This window comes from Amia ocellicauda, chromosome 11 (assembly GCF_036373705.1).
Source record: "Amia ocellicauda isolate fAmiCal2 chromosome 11, fAmiCal2.hap1, whole genome shotgun sequence".
Lineage (NCBI taxonomy): Eukaryota > Metazoa > Chordata > Actinopteri > Amiiformes > Amiidae > Amia > Amia ocellicauda.
The window spans coordinates 25,334,520-25,356,329 of record NC_089860.1 but is presented as its reverse complement, the minus strand read 5'-3'; the positions used below and the strand labels follow the sequence as shown (position 1 = coordinate 25,356,329).

Sequence of the window (21,810 nt, the reverse complement as noted above, 5' to 3'; positions counted from 1 at the left end):
CAGTCAGTCATCCAGTAAGTGTATTAGTCAGTCTGTCAGTCAGTCAATCAGTTGGTGAATCAGTCAGTGAGTCAGTCAGTCAGTCAGTGTACCAGTGTATCGGTGTATCAGTCAGTGTATTGATCAGTCGGTCAGTCAGTGGTGTTTTAATCTTTCAGAGGAGTTTTATGATATCAACTGGATGCGTAGATAAGTATATTCACAAATGAACTTGTCATCTATGTATTCATTTTACTAGAATATTTCTGTGAAATATATTTTTTAATTTGTGGTTTGCTGTATGCAGGCCGCAATGTGTGCTTGTTTGTCTCTCTCTGTCTCTGCCTGTCTGGGTATAAAATGAATAGAGCAAGAAGTAAGACTCAAATCAATACTAATTGTGCCTTTGTTAGTGAAGCAGCTTGTTAGTGAAGTTGCCAGGAGATAATGGAGTGCTGAGATATATTAATGACTCTGAATAGCAGAAGGGGGTACAGCTAGTACAGCCCTATGCAAAACAGCACTAAACAGAACAGCACTAGACAGAACAGCACTAGACAGAACAGCACTACACAGTATGGCAATACACAGTACGGCACTACACAATACAGCACTATACAGTAGAGCACTATACAGTAGAGCACTATACAGTTCAGCACAATACAGAACAGCACTATACATTACAGCGTTATATACAGAACAGCACAATACAGCACAGCACAGAAGAACACTATATAGAACAGCACTATAGTGATAGTGATGGTGGGAAGGCAGTGAGGCCAAACCCATATGGAAGACTCACATATGTACAGTATATACATATGTAATTTATTATATTTTTATATATTTAGATTACAGTATAAATTAATAAATAGATTTTATAAATATGTACGTTTTCAATATCCCCCAGAACAGAGAGAATATAACAAATGATTGGAAAGAAAGAAAGAGTGAGAGGGGGAGAGACGGACACCGACAGAGAGGGAAATTGAGAGAGAGAGAGACACGAAGAGAGAGAGGGAGTATTAACAAGATTAGTGTTGGGGGGTGGTGCTGCTGTTGTGTAATCTGTGCTACCAGGGTCTGTTGCACAGGGGTGGGGGGTAATTCTCTAATTCCTCTGAAAACCAATTAGGAGGAAAGTAGGGCGAGGAGCACTGAGACCAGCCTGCCCGACAATCAATACATGTGATCCACAGCACCGATACCACTGATCGATACCCCTGATCACACATTACCTGGCAGCTCTGCTAATGTGTTATGGAGCGTGCAGAGTCTCTCTCCCTCTCTCTCTTCTCTGTCTTTCCCTCTCTCTCTGGGAGGCTCTCTGACTTGTCCATCATTCAAATATTACTCCCCTTGTTCATTTTACTCCCATCCATCATCCCTTCATCCAAGAGCTTCTTGCCATCTCTTCCCTGGTAGGTGAAGAAAGAGGGACAAAGGGAGAGCAGTGTAGTGAAGTACATTATAGTGCAGTACAGTTTAGTATAGTGTAGTGCAGCATAGTACAGTATAGTGTTAGACAGTATAGCATACTACAGTACACTACAGTATATTATTATTATTATTATTTTTATTTTTATTTTTATTTTTATTTTTATTTTTTATTTTTATTTTTATTTTTATTTTTTTTAGTAGATCCAAGGTGACTTACACTTTACACCAGAAGCATTTTAAAGCATTACAAAAGTGCAGTAGTACAATTAAAACAAAATACAATAAGCATACATCCTAGTACCTAGTAGTATAGTACAGTATTGTATAGTTCAGTATATAGTGTAGTGTATTACATTACAATAAACCAGCTAAACCCTCAATACCTGTCTGTTCTCTCCCTCCCTCTTTCCCTCTCCCTCCCTCTCTCTCTCAGAGTCGAGTTGTGGCCTGTATGACTGCTATCCTCAGTCAGATGGACGATCGCCATTACTCCTCCTACCTTCATACCTTCAGCCGGACTGACCTGGTGGTGAGAGACATGCACTTACCTCTGCACTGACTGCTGTACAGACTGCTGCAGTGTTGATTCTACTGACCAGTATAATGACCACTGCAGTGGCTATTGCACATGACAAGTACACCAAAAAGACAGGAATGCAGGCAGGCAGGCAGGCAGGCAGACAGACAGACAGACAGATAGACAGACAAATAGTCAGACAAACAGTCAAACAAACAGATATACAGTCAGACAGGTAGACCGATAGATAAACAGATAGACAGGCAGTCAGACAAGCAGCTAGACAGGCAGACAAACAGTCAGACAGATACGAACACAGGCAGGCAGACAGACAGACAGATAAAAAGGACCGACAGACAGACCAACAGATATACAGACTGACTGATTGTCTCTCTGCAGGATTTCCTAATGGAGACGTTTCTGCTGTTTAAGGATCTGATCGGGAAGCATGTGTACCCATCTGACTGGGTGGGCATGATCATGGTGCAGAACAGGTGACAGAGAGAGACACTTAATTGAGTTCCTTCACAACACAGGGCTCCATGTTGTGCAGCTTTTCAGCTTTCATTTTTTGTTTTCTGTTTCTGTTTTTCTTATTATTATATATATATATATACTTGCTTAGGTGATATATATACATGTCTGTTGTTGTCAATAACCTTTATTTCCAGCAAAAATCTGCTGAAAGGGCTCTTTTCCCTGCTTAAGCATCGGCTCTAGCCTGTGGCTGCAGCAACAGCCAGAGAACTTGCTTCCACATTTCTCCCAGGGCTCTGGGACAATTGGGTGGCTTCTACCTTGCTCCTTCCGCTTTGCACAGCTTGAGCCATATTTACCATCTCCACTGCTCACCAGTGTATCCCAATGTAACCAGCCCAGTGCATTTCTGGTGCGACACACACTTGGTGTTCTGGTGAAGTGTTTTGGTGGCTGATGAGCCACAGACCATCCTGGTGCCACACCAGCTGGCACTGATAGTCACCTGACTGCAGCACACCGCTGACCTTGCCCAGAAGTACAGTCTCTGCTACGATAATTATTATTATACAATGTATGGTGTTTAAATATATGTTCTATATATATTGCTATTAGTTTGTTATATATCTTCTATACTGTGCCTCTTCCCTCCCTTGATGGAGCATGTGGGGTCTCCCTCTCTCTCTCTCTCAGGGTGTTCCTCAGGGCAATCAACATATTTGCTGACACCATGAACCAAACCTTCCTGGACAACAACAGCTTTGAGGTGCAGGTGAGTCCCCCCCTCCTGCACATCCCTCCCTCCACACACTCCTACACACCACCCCCTCCACTCCTTTATCCTCCCATCCCTGGCCTCTCTCTTACAGTGCAGTGCAAATTGTCTGTTGTGTCCAGTCAGTTCCTTTTTATTAACATCACTCTTTCTCCCTCTCCTCCTTTTCTCTCTCTTGGTCTCCCTCTCTCCCTCTCAGTTGTGGAATAATTATTTTCACCTGGCTGTGGCCTTCATTACCCAGGAGTCTCTGCAGCTGCAGCACTTCTCCCCAACCAAGAGGAACAACATTGTGGCCAAGTGAGACACACTGACACACTCACCTCACTGACACACTCACCTCACGGACACACTGACATACTCACCACACTGACCTCACTGACACACTGATACATTCACCTCACTAACACACTTCAATTCAATTAAAGAAAGCTATATTGCCATGACTAACTGACTTCAGTGTTGCCAAAGTATTGAAATAAGTATGTCCAGTGTTCAGGAACAGGGCAATGGGAACAATAACTTACTTCTGTCTCACAGGTATGGTGACATGAGAAGGCTGATTGGTTTTGCTATCCGGGATATGTGGTACAAACTGGGTGAGCCTATCTGCAGTCAGCATCTCCTTCCCTGAGTCCCTCTATGATTTTCTCCATCCCTCTCCCTCCCTCCCTTTGTCTCTAAGTCTATCTCTCTATATGTCTCAGTGTTTCAGCATCTCTCTCTCTCTCTCTGTGTCTGTGTGTCTGTCTCTCTCCCTCTGCCCGTCTCTCTCCAGGTGTAAATAAGATCTGTTTTATCCCGGGGCTGGTGGGGCCTGTGCTGGAGATGACTCTGCTGCCGGAGGAGGAGCTGCGCAGGGCCACGCTGCCCATCTTCTTTGACATGATGCTGTGTGAGCACAGCCACTCCGGACACTTCCGCAAGGCAAGATTTGTCCCACACTGACTACACTTTGAGCACAACCACTCCGAACACTTCTGCCAGGCAGTGTTGTGTTCTTGTGTTTCAGTGTGTAATCTTGTGTTGTTGTTTTGCAGTGTGTTATGGTTGTGTTGTGGTGTGCAATCTTATGATTAGTAATGTTGTGTTGTTTTGCTGCTGCAGTTTGAGAACGAGATCATCCTGAAGCTAGATCATGAGGTGGAGGGGGGAGGAGGGGACGAGCAATACATGGAACTGCTGCAGAGCATGTGAGTGTGTCTGTCCCACTGTCCATTGTTTTTCTGTCTCACTCTGTCTGTGTGCGTGTCAGTGTATTGGTTGACTTTATTCAGTGTATACCCTGTGTGTGTGTGTGCTCAGCCTCCTGGAGTGTGCAGCACAGCGCCCCCAGATGGCCCCTCTGGTGCAGCACTTCGTAAGCCTGGTGAAGGGGCTGCTGGAGAGGCTGCTGGACTACAGGGCTGTGATGGGCGATGACAGTCGCAACAACCGCATGAGCTGCACTGTCAACCTGCTGGTACTACACTGCATACTGCACACACTGCATACTGCACACTGTACACTACACACTGTACACTACACACTGCACACACTACATAATGTAAATTGAATTTGTAATGATTGATGCCTTTATTGAACTGTATTTTTGCACTTTGTTTTGCACTTATGTTGTAAGACGCCCTGGATAAGGGCGTCTGCCAAGAAGTAAAAATAATAATAATAATAATAATAATAATAATAATAATAATGCACACTGTACACTGCATACTGCACATACTGCATACTGCACACTGTACACTGCACACTGTACACTACATACGGTACACTGTACAGTGCACTATGCACACTGCTCTCTGTACACACTACACAATATACATACTGTACACTGCACACACTACACACTGTCCAATGTACAGTACACACTATATACACTATACACTACACACTGTACACTGTACACTACACACACTGCTCTCTGTACACACTGCACAATATACACACTGTACACTGCACACACTACACACTGCACAATGTACAGTACACACACTGCTCTCTGCACACTCTACACAATATACACACTGTACACTGCACACACTACACACTGCACAATGTACAGTACACACACTGCTCTCTGCACACTCTACACAATATACACACTGTACACTGTAGACATGCTACTGCAGAGCCTGTGTTCTATTTTTCAGAATTTCTACAAAGACATCAACCGAGAGGGCATGTACATCAGGTAACATCATCATCAACTTCATTAGCATTGTTATTATCACTATTATTATTACTGTTGTTGCTCTCCCCCTGCTCCATTCTTGGTGCCAGGGGCTAAGATATAGTTGTGTTTGTTGTTGTGTTGGCTACAGAGAGAGTGGTGGAGAAAGAGAGAGGGAGGGAGAAGGAGCTGGAGAGAGAGAGGGAGAGAGAGAGAGATTATTTCTGTGTTTGCTTAAATGTAAATGTATGTTCATGTATATTACAATAATTATAATTTATACATATATATACCTTCCTTTTTCCTGTACTTTAGTATATTTTATGAAGCATTATGATTTATTTATGTGTTTATTTATTTTTCCATACATATATGTAATGTTCAATTGCTTTTGATTTAGTTTGTCATGCCAATAAAGCTCCTTAAATTGAAAATTGAAATTGACTTGAGATAGAGAGAGACACAGGGAGGGGAAGGAGAAAGTACTGTGAATTGAATTGAGACCGGAGAGGGATGGGAAATATCTCTTGCAGAAGACTGGTATCTAGTGGCATCTACTGCACACTGCACCCTACCTGCCTTCCCATGGAAGCAGCAAATGAAGCTCTTATAATAGATAGAGCCTCAATTCATCCTGTCTGTGTTTGTATGTGTTTGTGTGTGAGTGAGTGCCTCTGTGTGTGTGTAAGTTCCTCTGTGTGACTCTTTGTGTGTCCTTCAGGTACCTGTACAAGTTGAGGGATCTTCACCTGGACTGTGAGAACTACACTGAGGCAGCCTACACCCTGCTGCTGCACACTCGCCTGCTTAAGGTAGTGAGACTGGGGGGGAGTTGAAAAGGAGGCAGGAGTGAAGGAGGAGGGCACAGGGCAGGAGATCAAGGAAAACACAAATGACTGAAATGTATAACTCACCTCCTCTTTCTCTTTCCATGTCTCTCCTGTCCCCCCTTGTGTCTCCTTTCTCTGCCTGTCTCCCTGTCTCTCCCTGTCTCTCTGTTTCCCTCTTTCACTGTGTCTCATTGTCTCTCCCTGTCCCCCTGTCTCCCTGTCCCGCAGTGGTGTGAGGATCAGTGCAGCCCCCAGTTGATGCCCAGCGATTTCCGCAGCTCTCAGACGCAGCGGCAGCTGAAGGAGAGTCTGTATGACACCATCATTGGCTACTTCGACAAGGGCAAGGTCACTGACCCTCTTACACACTGACACACTGACTCACTGACAGGTCACACAATGATTAAATCACATATCTTTTATATTTCTCTCTCTCTCTATAGATGTGGGAGGAGGCAATCTCTCTGTGTAAGGAGCTGGCAGAGCAGTATGAGCTGGAGGTCTTTGACTACGAGCTGCTCAGTCAGAGCCTGGTAACCCCAACACACACAGTACTGACAGGGTCTCTCTCTCCTACTGTGTTGGGGGTCAGTACTGACAGTGTCTCTCTCTCCTTATTTCCATAGCGACAGCAGGCCAGGTTCTATGAGAACATCATGAAGATTCTGCGTCCGAAGCCAGACTACTTTGCTGTGGGATATTATGGCCAGGGCTTCCCCCCCTTCCTCAGGGTAATACTGACCACTGACCACAACAGGCCACTGACACACTGTACACACTGACACTACGGCCAGGGCTACCCCCTTCTTCAGGGTAATACTGACCACTGACTGTTAACACTGACCCCTCTCTCTCTCTGTGTAGAACCGGGTGTTTATCCACAGGGGGAAGGAGTATGAACGCAGGGAAGACTTCCAGAGCCAGCTGATGAGCCAGTTCCCCAGTGCCCTGCGGCTGCAGAGCACCAGTCTGCCTGGAGACGACATCTGCAACTCACCCTTGCAGTGTATCCTGTTACAGTGTGTGTGTGTGTGTCCAGTGTGTGTGTGTATACACTGTCTAGCATATGTGTGTGTACAGCATACATTATGACTTTACAGTATGCAGTGTCCAGTTTATACAGTGTAAAGTGTGTGTTTACAGTGCCAAGTGTGTGTGTACAGTGTACAATGTGGGTGTATACAATATGACTATACATTGTCCAGTGTGTGTGTGTGTGTTTACAGTACCCAGCGTGTGTGTGTACAGTGCAGAGAGAGCTATTCTGCCTTGACCATGTTCTGTCAGATATCCAGTGCTTCACAGTACAGCCGGTTCTGGAGATCCCACCCCGCCTGAAGAACAAGCCAGTGCCAGAACAGATCATCAAGTGAGCAGAACCCAAGGCTGGGACTTTGGGCTTGAGCCGGGCTGGGCAGAGATAGTGCTGCATTCTCCTACTAGACTGCCCCCCCCATAACTAGACAGCATCACAGAGACTCTGTGTCTGTGTTTTCGTGTCTCTGTATCACTGTGTCTCTGTGACTGTGTCTGCTACTGTGTCTCTGTGTCTCTGTATCTCTGTGTCTCTGTGACTGTGTCCGTTACTGTGTCTCTGTGACTGTGTGTCTCTGTGACTGTGTGTCTCTGTGTCTGTCCGCCTGCCAAGGTTGGGGTCTGTGTGCCACAAAGCTACACAAATACATGTGTACCCCACTGATTTTCATGTTCTTCATTTGTAGAACAACAGTGTTGAAAAGTCAAAAGTCTCTCTCCTTCTGTCTCTCTCCATCTCTCCATCCCTCCCTCCCTCTCTGCCTCTCCCTCTCTCCCTCTCTCTATTTATTTCTCAGATTCAAATTCTCTCTCTCTCTCCCTGCAGTTTCTACAAGTCTAACTATGTGCAGAGGTTCCATTACTCCAGACCTGTTCGTAAGGGCTCAGTAGACCCCAACAATGAGTTTTCAGTGAGTAACTTCATAAACATACACTACACTGCTGGTGCTGTTGTTTAAATGCATGATGCAATGTGTGCCGAAGGGTGCAATACCAAATAAACATGGACTGATTTATACTGACCCTTCTGTCTCTCGTTCTATCTCAGTCCATGTGGATCGAGCGGACCACCTTCTTCACAGCCTACAAACTGCCCGGCATCCTGCGCTGGTTCGAGGTCACAAACATGACACATGTGAGTCTGACTGATACACTAACTGCCTGACTGACTGATACACGACTGACACACTGACACACTGACTGCCTGACTGATCTTTCTCTGTGTGTGTGTCTGTGTCCGTGTGTGCAGTCCACGATCAGTCCCCTGGAAAATGCGATCGAGACGATGGAGATGACAAATGAAAAGATCCTGACCCTGATTAACCAGTACCAGGGTGATGACTCGCTGCCCATCAACCCGCTGTCTATGCTGTTGAATGGCATCGTGGACCCGGCCGTCATGGGTGGCTTCGCCAAGTATGAGAAGGTCAGGCCACCCTATGTCTGTCTCAATACTCTGTCTGTCTGTCTGTATATCCCGCTATCTGTCTCTATATCCCCCTGTCTGTCTCCATATCCCTTTTTCCTTCTTCTCTCTCCCTCTGTATCCCCCACTCCTTCCTCTCCTTCTCCCTGTGTCTCTCACTTCTTCCCCTTTCTCTCTCTCCATCCCCCAGTCCACCCTCTCTCTCTGTAACCCCTCTCTCACTCTGTATCTGTACACCCCTCTGTTTCTCAGGCATTCTTCACAGAGGAGTACACACAGCAGCACCCTGAGGATAGAGAGAAGATGAGCCGACTCAAGGACCTCATTGCCTGGCAGGTACTGACACTGTATACTGTACACACTAACACTGAATACTATACACACAGACACTACTGACACTGTATACTGTACACCCTGATACTACTGACACTATACTGTACACCCTGACACTGTTCTGACACTGTATACACTGTACTGTAAGCGCCTGCTGTGTATGGAAAGCTGTACTCTGATTAGTCGGCGGCTTGTCTCTCTGACAGATTCCACTCCTGGGTGCGGGGATTCGACTCCACGGGAAACGGGTAATGGATGACCTCCGACCTTTCCATGACCGCATGGAAGAATGCTTCAAACAGCTGAAGACGAAAGTGGAGAAAGAGTATGGAGCGAGGGAACTGGTGAGAGAGAGAGAGAGTATTTAAGTGGGTACTTTCTTTATGTGAGGAGTGATGGGATGGTGGGGTCATGAATGTAAAGAATGATATGTTGTGGTCATTAGTGTGTCGCATGGCTGCCTTAATAGGTGAACACCACTCATTTTCTTCATTTGTAGAATAAAGGTGATTTAAAGTCGTCTCTCTCTTTCTCCCACCCTCTCTCTCTTCAGCCGGAGGTGGATGAGCGTCGCTCTAGTCGTCCTCGCTCAATGCTGCGCTCATATCGCCAGTCTCTGATCTCCATCTCCTCGCTGGGGTCAGAGTGCAGCACCCCCACCAAACCACACCCTGAAAGGTACAGCACCCCAACCCCCTCTCTCTCCCTCTCTCCCTCTCTTTCCCTCTCTCCTTCAAAAACAAGCTTTATTGCCATGACCAGTTCAAACTGGTGTTGCCGGAGTGTTTACAGATACAATGAAATAAATTAATAAAATAGAACTTGACTTTATATTACGTCTCCTTCTATTTTCTTTCCTGCTGCTCCTCTCTTCCATCTTGTATTTCTGTTCTACACAAATTCTCTAATAAACAGTTACTAATAAATCTATTCAAAAGAAGTCTCCAGATTTTGTGAGTCTAACTGTGATTATTTACGGTTTTGTTTAATTGTACCATACATAGTTTTAAAGTTTGTTTATTTAGTTAATTTAATTAATTAATGTTTGGGGGGCTCTCAGTAAATCTCTCTTTCTCCATCTCTCTACCTTTCTTTCATATTCTCACTCTTTTCCTCCATCTCTCTCCCTCTCACTCTCTCTATCCATCTCTTTCTCCCTCTCCCACCCCCCACTCTCTTTCTACTCTCCCCCCCACCTCTCTCTCTCAGTTTCATGCCCCCTGAGTCCCCAGCTCCCCGTGTCCAACTCAGGCGGGAGGATGCAGGGATGCTGGCAGAGGAGGGAGGAGAGGGGGAGGTGAAGCTGCGCAAATCCAAGAAGAGGAAGAAGAGGAGCAGCGTGATCTTCATTGGTGAAGAGAGAGAGAGACAGAGCACCCTGAACACCAAGAGAGTGAGAGAGGGAGGGAGGGAGGGAAGGAGAGAGGGTGGGGGCAGTCAGGCAATGTCTCAGTGTGTCCGTGCTCTGTGTCCGTGTGTCCGTGCACTGTCTCAGTCTGTCTGTGCTCTGTGTCGCCCCCTAGCTGTCGAAGAAGCAGGAGTTCCGCAGTGATACAAACCTGTCAGAGCCCAGCGACACACCCAGCCTGCACAGTATCAACTCCCGCTCCCTGCCCACCATCACTGGTACTGCATGTAATACACCCACACTCTCTACACACACTATACTGCACTGAATATGCACTATACTACACTGAATATACACACACTGTACTCATTGAATATACACTATACTGCACTGAATATACACAAACTGTACTAACTGAATATACACACACTGTACATACTGAATATACACAATACACACGATACACTCTGAATATACACACACTATACACACTGAATATACACACAACAATACTGCACTGAATATACACACACTGTGCACCCTGTACTGTACACTGCACTGCACTAAACACTCTGTACCCTCTCTACACCCTGTACTTCACTGTCCACTTGGTAACACTGTACTGTACACTCTGTTATACTACTGTACACATACTCTTTCTGTGCCCTTCTGTGCAGGCTTGTCCCTGGCAGTTTTGCCCGGCCCTGAGTTGGATGAGGGAGTAGACACCTCACAACGCTCCCGCCGGGACAGCAAGTCCCTGTCCGTGTGCGTGAGTGACCGCACTGCTGATCGCCGTTCAAAGGGTGTCATCAACCTGCTGTTCAAGAGCAAGGTCAGACACGCACTCCATCTGTCTACTTGACCGTCTGTCTGCCTATTTGTGTCTTTGTCTGACTGTCTCTCTGACTGTGTGTCTTGTGTCCCTTTCTTTTTCTCTCTCAGTGTGTCTGTCTCTGATCTGCAATTCAGTGCTCTGTTTACTAAATAACATTATCTCTGTGTGTCTGTACTGCAGCTGAGCTCCAAGTCCTCGGAAGAGGCGAAGCCGGCACCTGAACAACCCACCCACTTCTGATCCCTCCCATTCTCTCCCTCTCCTCTCTGTCCACAAGACCAACACAGGACAGTATAGTGCACAATAATGCAAAACAGGAAAATACAATGTATGTTCCAACACAAGAGAAACTGAGTGAGAGGAAGATAGGGAGAGATGGGTGAAGTGGGACTGCACTACACTCTCTCCACACAAACAGAAAATGTGTTTTTCATAGTGGTATCTGAGTGTTGTTGTTTTTTTTAATACATCCATTTTTTAAATATTTTTTATATGGTTTTAACTTCTTTCGTAGACTGTTTTTTATATTTTTAAAGGGTTTCTATTGGAATAACCAATGCAGTGTTCAGGGAACTGGGGGGGTGGGGGGTCTGCTACACACTGCTGTACTGACACTGTACTGACTGCTGGACTGTTTGTCACAGGGAGGGGTTACTGTTTTTGTACTAGGCCCAACTGTGAATGCTGTGGCAAAAGTGGCTCATCTTTCAAACCAATAAAGCTTTATTATTTTAATCACAATTTGGAATAAGAATGTGAAGAAAGAGAGTGTGAGGTGTGATGAAAGGGGGGGTGAGGGGGAGGAAGACCATAAGGAGGAAGAAGAAGGAAATTTCCCACATTCTAGCCCTGCAGTGGCGAGGTGGCATCACACGGGGGCGACAGACATACAGCACTGCGAAGGTGGTGTACAGGAGCCCATTTCATGGAAGCTATCTGAGAGGAATTGCTCTTGCATCGGCTCCCAAGTAAACTCTACCAAACATCTTCTATCTACCTTAGACAGAAGATCTTTGACTTTAATGTTTCCCATCATTGCAGATAACCCGCTGGTATGTGACATCAAAGCAGCAGAAATACACAGCAGGTCGACATTAGAAGGGGAGAGTCTCACTTTGGCAAGATTGGCATTGACATGTTGAGAAAAATAAAAAGCACGACCAGCGATCCCTAGATCTTTTTTCGCTTGTGAACTGCTTTTTTTTTTTAGGGAAACCACCATTTCTTCTGGATTGCAGACTTGTATCTCTTTTGATAAATCGTGCTTTTGTTACATTTTATCAAGGGTGTGAATACATTTGGAGGCAACTGTATATAAAACAAATAAAACCATATAATAAAACACAAGTTATTAAATAAAAATGTATCAAGAAAGTGAAAAGTCCACGTCAGTGGCATAGGTTTGGTTTCAGAATGGGGGTGGGGCTGGGGGAGGGGGTGAAATCTACTGGGAGCCAGTGATGAGAAGTTAATACTGGAGTGATATGTTCATGTTTTGTTGTTTTAGTTAAGATCCTTGCAGCAGCATTTTGAATTAACTGAAATGCAGAAATAGCTCTATTTGTGCTGCCTAACACAGTGGCAGTATAGTAATCCAATCTAGACGGCTTCTACGATGTATCAAGTCCAAACCCCTGGAGAAAACTGTTTTTTTCAGACTCTGTTCTTCTAGGTATCTATAGCGCAGTACCGTGAGACTAAGATCGTGAGAAAGTGACCTTGTTTACATACATAGACACACAGGGAAAGACATGCAGTTCTTCAAAAGGCATACATTCTGAGTACTGAGAAAAATACAAATTTACAATCATGGCCATGGTGTGGCAGACACTTGATTGAAAGTTTGGTCAAAATAACGACCCAAAAGCAGTACTGTCTTATTGTCCATTAACAAAACAAAAAAATCCATAACACTTTGAATTGTCTTTTCTTGATTTATTTTAGTGTGATGCTGCCTCAGTTTGTAATAAAACTGATCAAGTACAAATGATGGCTTCTTCAATATGACTACCTGTAGATTTGGTTCTAATAAAATTATACATTGATGCCAAACCTAACCCACAAAAAACTATATTTTGTTGTCTTTTTTAACCACATCATTTAATTATTAATATGAATATATTTTTAAAACTCATCAGTGTCATCACTGCACAGTACAAGTGTTTCTATCATGCAAGATTCCACACTCATTAGACGCATCTAGTTTTATATCAATCATTTTGTATTTAGTATAGCACCCTTCGCTGGGTAGCCACAGAGTGCTTTACAGATTGAATATAAATAAACAAAATAAACAAATAAAGAACAAATAAATAAACCATACATAATTAAATAAAACAAACATTAGGCACAGAGGAGAGAAAAACAGAAACTCCTATAGGATGGCAGGTTGTTATTGGAGAAAATACATCTCTATGGGTCCACAGCTTAAGGCCTAGGCCTAATGGCTGCCCCCCCTGCAGGGCAGTATAATTCTATGTTACAGCAGCAAGAAGATCAGAAGTGGTGCTGCTGGCTGCGGCCTTCCCTCTGGTGGCGGCCCCTCGCCGGCCCTCAGTGGGGGGTGGAACATAATCAGCCCTTGGGTGGGGATGACTCAGCTCTCAGGGGTGGGGTGCCTTGTCAGACCTCCAGGGTGGGGACAGGATGCCTTGTCAGCCCCTTGGATGCGGGCTATTGCTGGAAGACAAAAAGAGAGAAAATTCTGCTCAGCAACTGATAGTAAAATGCAGGAGATAACATAATGCATTGCACATAGCATTTCTACGGCACACTGGCGAAACTATGAGTTATGGTGGCTAGACCACCAAAGATTAAAAAGATGAGTCCTCAGCTCTGATGTAAAGGCAAAGGGGGCTGCAAGATCATCTCTCAAACAGATATAAGATAATTCCACAGTTTTGGGGCCCTAAAACTAAATACATTGTAAACTGTTGTCTGGACCAGACTGCGCCGAGCTACCTTCAGACCCTCATCTCTCCACACATCCCCTCCGGACCGCTGCAGTCTTCCTGCGCCAGAAGACAAACTTTGCCTCCTCTGCACTCCCCTTCCTCCAGAGCCGCTCCTTCTCATCCCTGGCACCTAAGTGGTGGAATGACCTTCCCACTGAAGTCCAAATAGCAGAGTCCCTGACCTCCTTACAGCGATTACCCATGACACATCTTTCCGGACTCTACTTGTAATTTAGTTGTTTTTTCTCCTGTAAAAATGCAGTTATACAACATTTTGTCATAGTTCTTGCTTTGCATTACTAGTACTTGTATTGTTTATTTTGATTTGATTTCCCCTATGTCCACTTCCCCTTATCTTTTAACTGTGACTTCACATCTTGTTTGCACTTACTGCTTACTGTATATTTCCTATACACTTGTGTAAATTGGAATTTGTACGTTGTTTTGAACTGTACTGTATCATTGCACTTTGCTCTTATATTTTGTAAGTCGCCCTGGATAAGGGTGTCTGCTACGAAATATATAATAATAACTGTGGTTTTCTTGTGTAATTTTGGAATCACCATATAACTGTCTTTCTGGGAGTCCAATGGCAGACCTGTAGTCTACTCGATAAGGTCTATTAAATAGGGAGGTGCCAGTTCCTTTAGTGCTTTAAATGCTAAAAGGAGGACTTTGAAATGCATCCTGTAGCGCACTGGGAGCCAGTGATGAGAAGCTAATACTGGAGTTATATGTACATGTTCCTGTGTTTAGCATTTTGAACCAAATTAAGTGCAGAAATAGCTTTATGTGTGCTACCTGGCACAGTGGCATTACAGTAATCCAATCTTGACGTAGCAAAACCGTATATCCATTTCTCAGTGTCATGTACTGAAATTATCTCGATAACTGGATCTGAATATATATCTATATGAACAATGACAACTTCAATATATATATAGTTATTAATCAACCGCCTCTATGCAGCTTCCCGGAAGTGATCTATCCCGGAATTCTCTCGGAGCCCCGCCTTCCCGCCGCCCCCACGTGAGCCCCATCTCACCACGCGCAGGGAGAGCAGGCCGGCTCGAGGGGTGACGTCACACAGCGCCGAGGAACCCGCACGAGAGGCGCACGAGACGCAGAGACCGAGCGGAGCGGCGGAGCCAGAGGCAGGTACCCGAGCCAGGGGAGTACAGAGCCGGGCATAGCGTCTAGGCGAGTCTGGGGATCGACAGGGGCCTATACAGATATAACCCACAACGCTGCTCTTGTAAAAGGGGAGGGAAGCCGGTAGGGCCTGGCTGTGGCGAGGGGAATAAGGAGGGAACACAGTGGACTTTAGGGCCTGGGAGATATTGCAAGGCCTGGTCGAGCAACGTACTTTACTACGAGTCATAGCCGGGCTGGCGGGCCTTCATTCTCGGCTACACAAGGTAAGCCGAGTGGGAAAGAAGACAACGAATAAGGCTGTGGCGGTAGGTTTGAGTGTGGAGGGCGACTCCTGTCCGTCTACTAACGTTGTGCTAACATCTGGCCTTTCCTCCCCCCCTCTCATCCCCCATCTCTCTCAGGTGCCGAAGCGATTACAGGAAAGATGGCGGACGACCCGAGCGCAGCGGATAGGAACGTGGAGATCTGGAAAATAAAGAAGCTGATTAAGAGTCTGGAAGCGGCCCGAGGGTATGAGAGGGGCCGGGGGAGAGAGGGAGGGACGCAGCGGGGAGACCGGGGCTGGAAGGGAGAGCAGTGTGAGGCCGGGTTACGGAGGCCCCGGAGCAGCCAGACACTTCATGCCGCACCGCAACAGCTGGTATCTGTGCTTGTGACACGGGGCGCACGAACTATTGAGCCGGGTGGAGGGGAGGGGATCTGTTGGGCTGGTGTTGTATTCCAGTAGAGTTTAACCTGTCAGCGGGCCTGGGGATTCGGGAGAGCGGGTGGACGTGTCTCCCCAAGCGTGGGGAGGAGGGAGAGCAAGGCGAAGGCCACTCTCAGGCCAGCGGACCGTAGTCTGTGTCGTGTGGAGATTCCGTTACGCAGTTCGGCAGTCAGTGGTGGTTGTGTACCGAGGGTAAATGTACACATGCCTGCGGGATGGGGGGGGTATTCCGGTCGCTCTTGTTTTTTCGCGGACTGCTGACGAGCCGGCCTGACTCGTGGGGCTTTATCTACCCAGAACAGCGTGTCGATCACACTCAGAGAGCCAGGACAATACACACACACTACACAATAACAGAGAATGTGAGAGACTGTATAGCAGAGTAGGGAGAGACAGAACCAGGAGAGAATGATCTCTGTCCTGTTTGTTCAGTGTGTCTGTGGCTCTGCAGCTCTCCTGTTGGGTGTTTTTGTGTCGTGTTCACTCTGGGTGCAGAGTGTGTGATATCTGTTGGTTTGTGTGAGTCTCAGGATGTTCAGGGTTTGTGTTCAGTGTGTGTTGTCTGAGTAGCCAGTTCAGAATGTGTGTAACAGTGTACAGTGTGTTCAGGATGTTAGTGAGACAACGTGAAGTCTCCATTAATGTACTGTGTGCATGTGTGACCGTGTCCAGTGTGCATTTGTTTTGTCTCTCTGTGTGAATATGCTGTCTGTGTGTTTAGTTTCTTGATATGTAGGGTGTGTGACTGTCAGTGTTAGGTTTTCCTGTGTGTACATGATAGTTTGTGTAGCTGGGTGTGTCACCATGTCGGTGTGTGTGTGCACCCTGCGCTGTGAACTGTGCTTACCAGTCATCTTCTCTTGCTGTCTGTATATAAACACACTGTAGACTAAACACTGATGTGCATTGTGAGCTCTGCACTACCCACACATGCTGGGCAAGGACACTGGACTAAACACTGCACACATGCTGAGCAAGGACACGCCCCTCCATCTCTTCCTCCAGTGTGGCACAAATATTGCATCACTGGCCTTCTGTGGTACCTGTCTCCAGCAAGGACAGCATGACAACATAACTGGCCCAGCTGTCTCTCTGACCCTGCGTCTGTCATTCTGTCCCTGCAGTAATGGCACCAGTATGATCTCGCTGATCATCCCTCCAAAGGACCAGATCTCCCGTGTGGCCAAGATGCTGGCTGACGAGTTCGGCACCGCCTCCAACATCAAGAGCAGAGTCAACCGACTGTCAGTGCTGGGGGCCATCACCTCTGTACAGCAGAGACTCAAACTCTACAACAAAGGTGGGTGTGTGTGTGGTGGGGGTACAGGCAGACAGGGGAAGGGAGTGAGATTCTGTCAGTCAGTGCTGGTAGCCATTACCTCTGTACAGCAGAGACTCGAACTCTCCATCTCTGCATCCCAAAGCGCTCCTTCGCTCCCTACACTCATTGGTAGGTGTGTACTGGATTGAGTGAGGGAGTAGAACCAGAAGCAGCGAAAAACACTCAGTGGGACACCCTTCAGCACTCACTCCCAGGCCTGCTGCTTTACTCTGTGAACAGCCCAGCATCTGCTGGATGAGCTTAAGTTTTTTTCCTCTGTCGCAGTGTTTTTTTGGAATCATAACTTTTAAATATATTCCTCACTTATCTTGGATAACTAATTAAATCTAATTTCTAATTCTACTCCCTGACAGCTATCGATAGGTATTTAAGATGCTTTTTTGCTGTACTTTTCTAACCGTGATGTGAATCAATAAAATATTTATTAACTAAGCCACTCCATAATTTTCACAAATTTGATAAAGAAATGTAGTACCTAGAATGTCTGCTATATTTCCCAGTTTTTTAACTTGTCTCCAATTTAACGTGAAGAATTCTGTGACTTCAGCACTAACTCTTCAGAGTTACACTATAGACGTGTACTTCTGTGTAATGTGGACATTAGAGGAGACGCACAACTCCCCTCACTTGACTAAATTTGTCCCGCAAGGGTAGGGAACGGGGAGCCAAGGAGCATTTGTGGTATTGTCTATCTAACTGTGGGTCTGACTCTTGAGTGTCTTTTGTTGCAGTGCCCCCTAATGGTCTGGTGGTTTACTGTGGTACCATTGTGACAGACGAGGGGAAGGAGAAGAAGGTCAACATTGACTTTGAACCATTCAAACCCATCAACACCTCCCTCTACCTGTGTGACAACAAGTTCCACACTGAGGTGATTCCCTCTTCCTATCTCTCTCTCCCCCCTCCCTCTCTCTTCCCTCTGTGAGGTGGTGACTGGAGTTTACCGGTTTTATAAACTGAATTCACTGACTTTTGCTCACCTCTATAGAGAGGGTCTCCAGCAGCTCCATCTGGGGCCAGAACTGCAGAGCTTCCCACTGAATCTACAGTGGGAGGTGGAATGCACTACCCTGGGTCAATGACCTCTCTGTGTCTGTCTCCCTCCACCACCTCCTACTCCTTGCAGGCCCTCACAGCGCTATTGTCAGATGACAGTAAGTTTGGCTTCATCGTGATTGACGGCAGCGGGGCGCTGTTCGGCACCCTGCAGGGCAACACCCGGGACGTCCTGCACAAATTCACTGTGGACCTCCCCAAAAAACACGGTGAGCAACATGGCATACTGCAGCACTGTGAGCCTGTTCTGTAATAGTGACTCTGACCCTGTGCATGTGCGTGTTCAGGCCGCGGGGGGCAGTCTGCGCTGCGGTTCGCGCGGTTGCGGATGGAGAAGCGGCACAACTATGTGCGCAAGGTGGCGGAGACAGCGGTACAACTGTTCGTGTCCAACGACAAGGTCAACGTGGCTGGCATGGTGCTGGCCGGCTCCGCGGACTTCAAGACCGAGCTCAGCCAGTCCGACATGTTTGACCCGGTACGTGTGCACTGACGCACCGCGGCTCACACACGCTGACACTGCACAAACGCACCGCGGCTCACACGCTGACACCACATTGACGCACCGCAGCTCATACACGCACACACTGGCACACATTGACACAGCACTGACTCCCTCCCCGTTCTTCCCCCTCTCCCTATACAGAGGCTGCAGGCGAAGGTTCTCAAGCTGGTGGACATCTCATACGGGGGAGAGAATGGCTTCAACCAGGCCATTGAGCTGTCAGCCGAAGTGCTGTCCAATGTCAAGTTCATCCAGGAGAAGAAGCTCATAGGTACAAAACCTTTGACACACCATGCACACTATCCACCCCTCTGCCTCTACCCTGATGCCATGTCCCTGCTCTTGACACACTGCACACACTGCCCAGACCCCTGTCCCTGCTCTTGACACACTGCCCAGCCCCTGTCCCTGCTCTTGACACACTGCACACATTGCCCAGCCCCTTGCCCCTTTTCCGACGCCCTGTCCCTGCCCTCAACACTGCAAGCTGCCCAGCCCTCTTGCTGACGCCTTCCCCCCTGCAGGCCGGTACTTTGATGAGATCAGCCAGGACACGGGGAAGTATTGCTTCGGGGTGGAGGACACACTGAAAGCACTGGAGATGGGTGCTGTGGAGATCCTAATAGTCTACGAGAACCTGGACATCATGCGCTACACACTGCGCTGCAACGGGATGGAGGGTACGCACTGTACTGACGTGCACTGGTGCACACTGTACTGAATCACTTATACACGCATATAGACATGACAAATTAAAGGAAAAACCAACATAAAGTGTCTCAGTAAGGTGTTGTGCCACCAAGAGCCGCCAGAACAGCTTCAATGCTCTTGGCACAGATTCTATGAGTCTTTGGACTCTACTGGAGGGATGAACACCATTCTTCCAAAAGATATTCCCTCATTTGGTGTTTTGATGATGGTGGTGGAGAGCACTGTCTAACATGTCTGTCCAAAATCTCCCAGCGGTGTTCAATTGGGTTGAGATCTGGTGACTGCAAAGGCCATAGCATATGATTCACATAATTTTCATACTCATCAAACCATTCAGTGAGCCCTCGTGCCCTGTGGATGGGGGGCATTGTCATCCTGAAAGAGACCACTCCCATCGGGAGAGAAATGTTTCACCATAGGATAAAGGTGATCACTCAGAATAACTGTGTAATGATTTGCAGTGACCCTTCTCTCTAAGGGACAAGTGGACCTAAACCATACCAGGAAAATGCCCACCACAGCATAACAGAGCCTCCGGACCCCCTGACTGTAGGGGTCAAGCAGTCAGGCCTGTTCCGTTCTCTTGGTGTCGCCACACATGCACTTGCCCCCTTGTTGAGAACATGGTGAAGGATGACTCATATCACTTTCTTCCACATCTCTGTAGACCAGTGCCTATGGTTCCCCAATAATGCCCCCTCTTTCAGAGTCATTTAGATCCTTTCCTTTTGACAGCTTGATCCAAAATTGAGGTCAACTGGACCTGCTCAGCATTTTTATACATGCCATAGAGCATGATAGGATGTTAATTGCTTAATTGTATCATGCAGTACACCTGTTTGGAGGAATCTGCATTCATAATGTACCTCTACTCATTTATTCAGGTTTTTCCTTTAATTTGTCAAAGGCTGATAATGTAGTAAAACTAGGACAGCACTGTAACACTGAACAGGATTGGGACAGCTGAGTGACACTATAGTACTGCTACATACTGTAATACACTGACACGGTAGCATTGCAATACACAGTAAAGCTTGCACTTTTTTGTCTGCAGAGGAAAAGATTTTGTACCTGACGCCAGAGCAGGAAAAGGACAAATCCCACTTCACAGACAAGGAGGTGAGCAGCCCACTCTTCCATTCCCTCTCCCACAGGATACCGGAATAACTAGAAAAATCATAATTAAAAATGTAAAATCAAACCGTACGAAGGGCAAACTCTAATCTACTACTGACCCATCGCTCAGACAGGGCAGGAGCACGAGCTGATTGAGAGCATGCCACTGCTGGAGTGGTTCGCCAACAACTACAAGAAGTTTGGCGCCACGCTGGAGATCGTCACGGACAAATCGCAGGAGGGCTCGCAGTTTGTCAAGGGCTTCGGTGGGATTGGAGGTGAGCTGGGCTGGACTAGGGGGGCTGAGCTGGAGGTGGGTGGGTGGACATGGAATGGTGCTCTGAAATGGACTGTACTGGGAGCAGGGGGTTGGGGGCTGGGGCAGCAGGTTGTGTATGGAATGGGCTATAGGATGACAGACCCAGAGCTGTCTTTATTTGCTGCTTGATGTTTGACTGGGACTGCTGTACATCAGTGACTCCTCCCCTCTCCATATTGCACATACTGATCTCTGCCTCCCTCCCTCAGGGATCCTGCGGTATCGAGTGGATTTTCAGGGGATGGAGTATCAGGGCGACGATGACGAGTTCTTCGACTTGGATGACTACTAGGTAGTCTGGACTGGGGCCCGACTGCTAGCTCGCTCTCTGTCTGTCTGAACCAGGGAGAGAGAGAGAGAGAGACACCATGAGAGAGAGAGAGGGAAATCTTAAACAAAAATGTACACAAAAAAACATTAAAAGAAAAGAAGCATCAACCTAAATATCTCCCTGCCTCCGGGCCCGGCCCGGCCCGGTGCTGGTCAGACCAACTGTGTGTCAATCCTCTGTCCGGCTGCCCCCCCCACAGCGTGTCTGGACTCAGTGTTACAGTACCCACACAGAGAAATGCTCTTCATCTTCACTCTCTCTCCCCTGCCCAGATTTATTCTTTTTATTTTTATTATTTCCTGTCTGCTCGGAGCAGCATCGGCTGCTGATGATGTTTTATAAAAAATATTTTTTTTTTTTTTTTTTTTTTTTTTTTTTTTTTTTTTTTAACCTGAGGTTCTGTAGAGAGCGACTGTGTATTAAATTTGAATCTGCTTAACAACA

General features: G+C 46.6%; 2 protein-coding genes across 6 annotated transcripts in view; both read left to right on the top strand.

The window, feature by feature from the left end:
- Positions 1–11,909, top strand: part of dock2 (dedicator of cytokinesis 2) — a 39,389-nt gene extending 27,480 nt beyond the window's left edge. Inside the window, exons 27-51 of the mRNA XM_066717138.1 lie at positions 1,853–1,948; positions 2,336–2,430; positions 3,107–3,185; positions 3,388–3,488; positions 3,729–3,787; positions 3,967–4,115; positions 4,296–4,381; positions 4,494–4,650; positions 5,339–5,379; positions 6,080–6,170; positions 6,417–6,536; positions 6,632–6,721; positions 6,815–6,919; positions 7,053–7,194; positions 7,476–7,557; positions 8,050–8,134; positions 8,272–8,358; positions 8,473–8,649; positions 8,902–8,985; positions 9,189–9,326; positions 9,536–9,660; positions 10,192–10,375; positions 10,506–10,608; positions 11,008–11,165; positions 11,349–11,909. Coding sequence (XP_066573235.1) covers positions 1,853–1,948; positions 2,336–2,430; positions 3,107–3,185; positions 3,388–3,488; positions 3,729–3,787; positions 3,967–4,115; positions 4,296–4,381; positions 4,494–4,650; positions 5,339–5,379; positions 6,080–6,170; positions 6,417–6,536; positions 6,632–6,721; positions 6,815–6,919; positions 7,053–7,194; positions 7,476–7,557; positions 8,050–8,134; positions 8,272–8,358; positions 8,473–8,649; positions 8,902–8,985; positions 9,189–9,326; positions 9,536–9,660; positions 10,192–10,375; positions 10,506–10,608; positions 11,008–11,165; positions 11,349–11,408 — 2,694 coding nt within the window. The 3' untranslated portion in view covers positions 11,409–11,909. The remainder of the gene's footprint in view (positions 1–1,852; positions 1,949–2,335; positions 2,431–3,106; positions 3,186–3,387; positions 3,489–3,728; positions 3,788–3,966; positions 4,116–4,295; positions 4,382–4,493; positions 4,651–5,338; positions 5,380–6,079; positions 6,171–6,416; positions 6,537–6,631; positions 6,722–6,814; positions 6,920–7,052; positions 7,195–7,475; positions 7,558–8,049; positions 8,135–8,271; positions 8,359–8,472; positions 8,650–8,901; positions 8,986–9,188; positions 9,327–9,535; positions 9,661–10,191; positions 10,376–10,505; positions 10,609–11,007; positions 11,166–11,348) is intronic.
- A 3,259-nt stretch (positions 11,910–15,168) lies between these two features.
- On the top strand, positions 15,169–21,810 carry LOC136763264 (eukaryotic peptide chain release factor subunit 1). Of its 5 annotated transcripts, none has more exons than XM_066717137.1 (11): positions 15,169–15,276; positions 15,679–15,787; positions 17,111–17,286; positions 18,060–18,199; positions 18,455–18,593; positions 18,672–18,862; positions 19,031–19,160; positions 19,414–19,569; positions 20,655–20,719; positions 20,847–20,994; positions 21,245–21,810. In XM_066717137.1, the coding sequence occupies exons 2-11, from the start codon at positions 15,702–15,704 to the stop codon at positions 21,325–21,327; spliced, it is 1,314 nt and encodes a 437-aa protein (XP_066573234.1). In that variant the 5' UTR covers positions 15,169–15,276; positions 15,679–15,701; the 3' UTR covers positions 21,328–21,810. The 5 variants fall into 5 exon arrangements, with proteins under 5 accessions (XP_066573234.1, XP_066573231.1, XP_066573232.1 ...); XM_066717134.1 differs by having other exon boundaries at positions 15,192–15,280; XM_066717135.1 differs by having other exon boundaries at positions 15,219–15,322.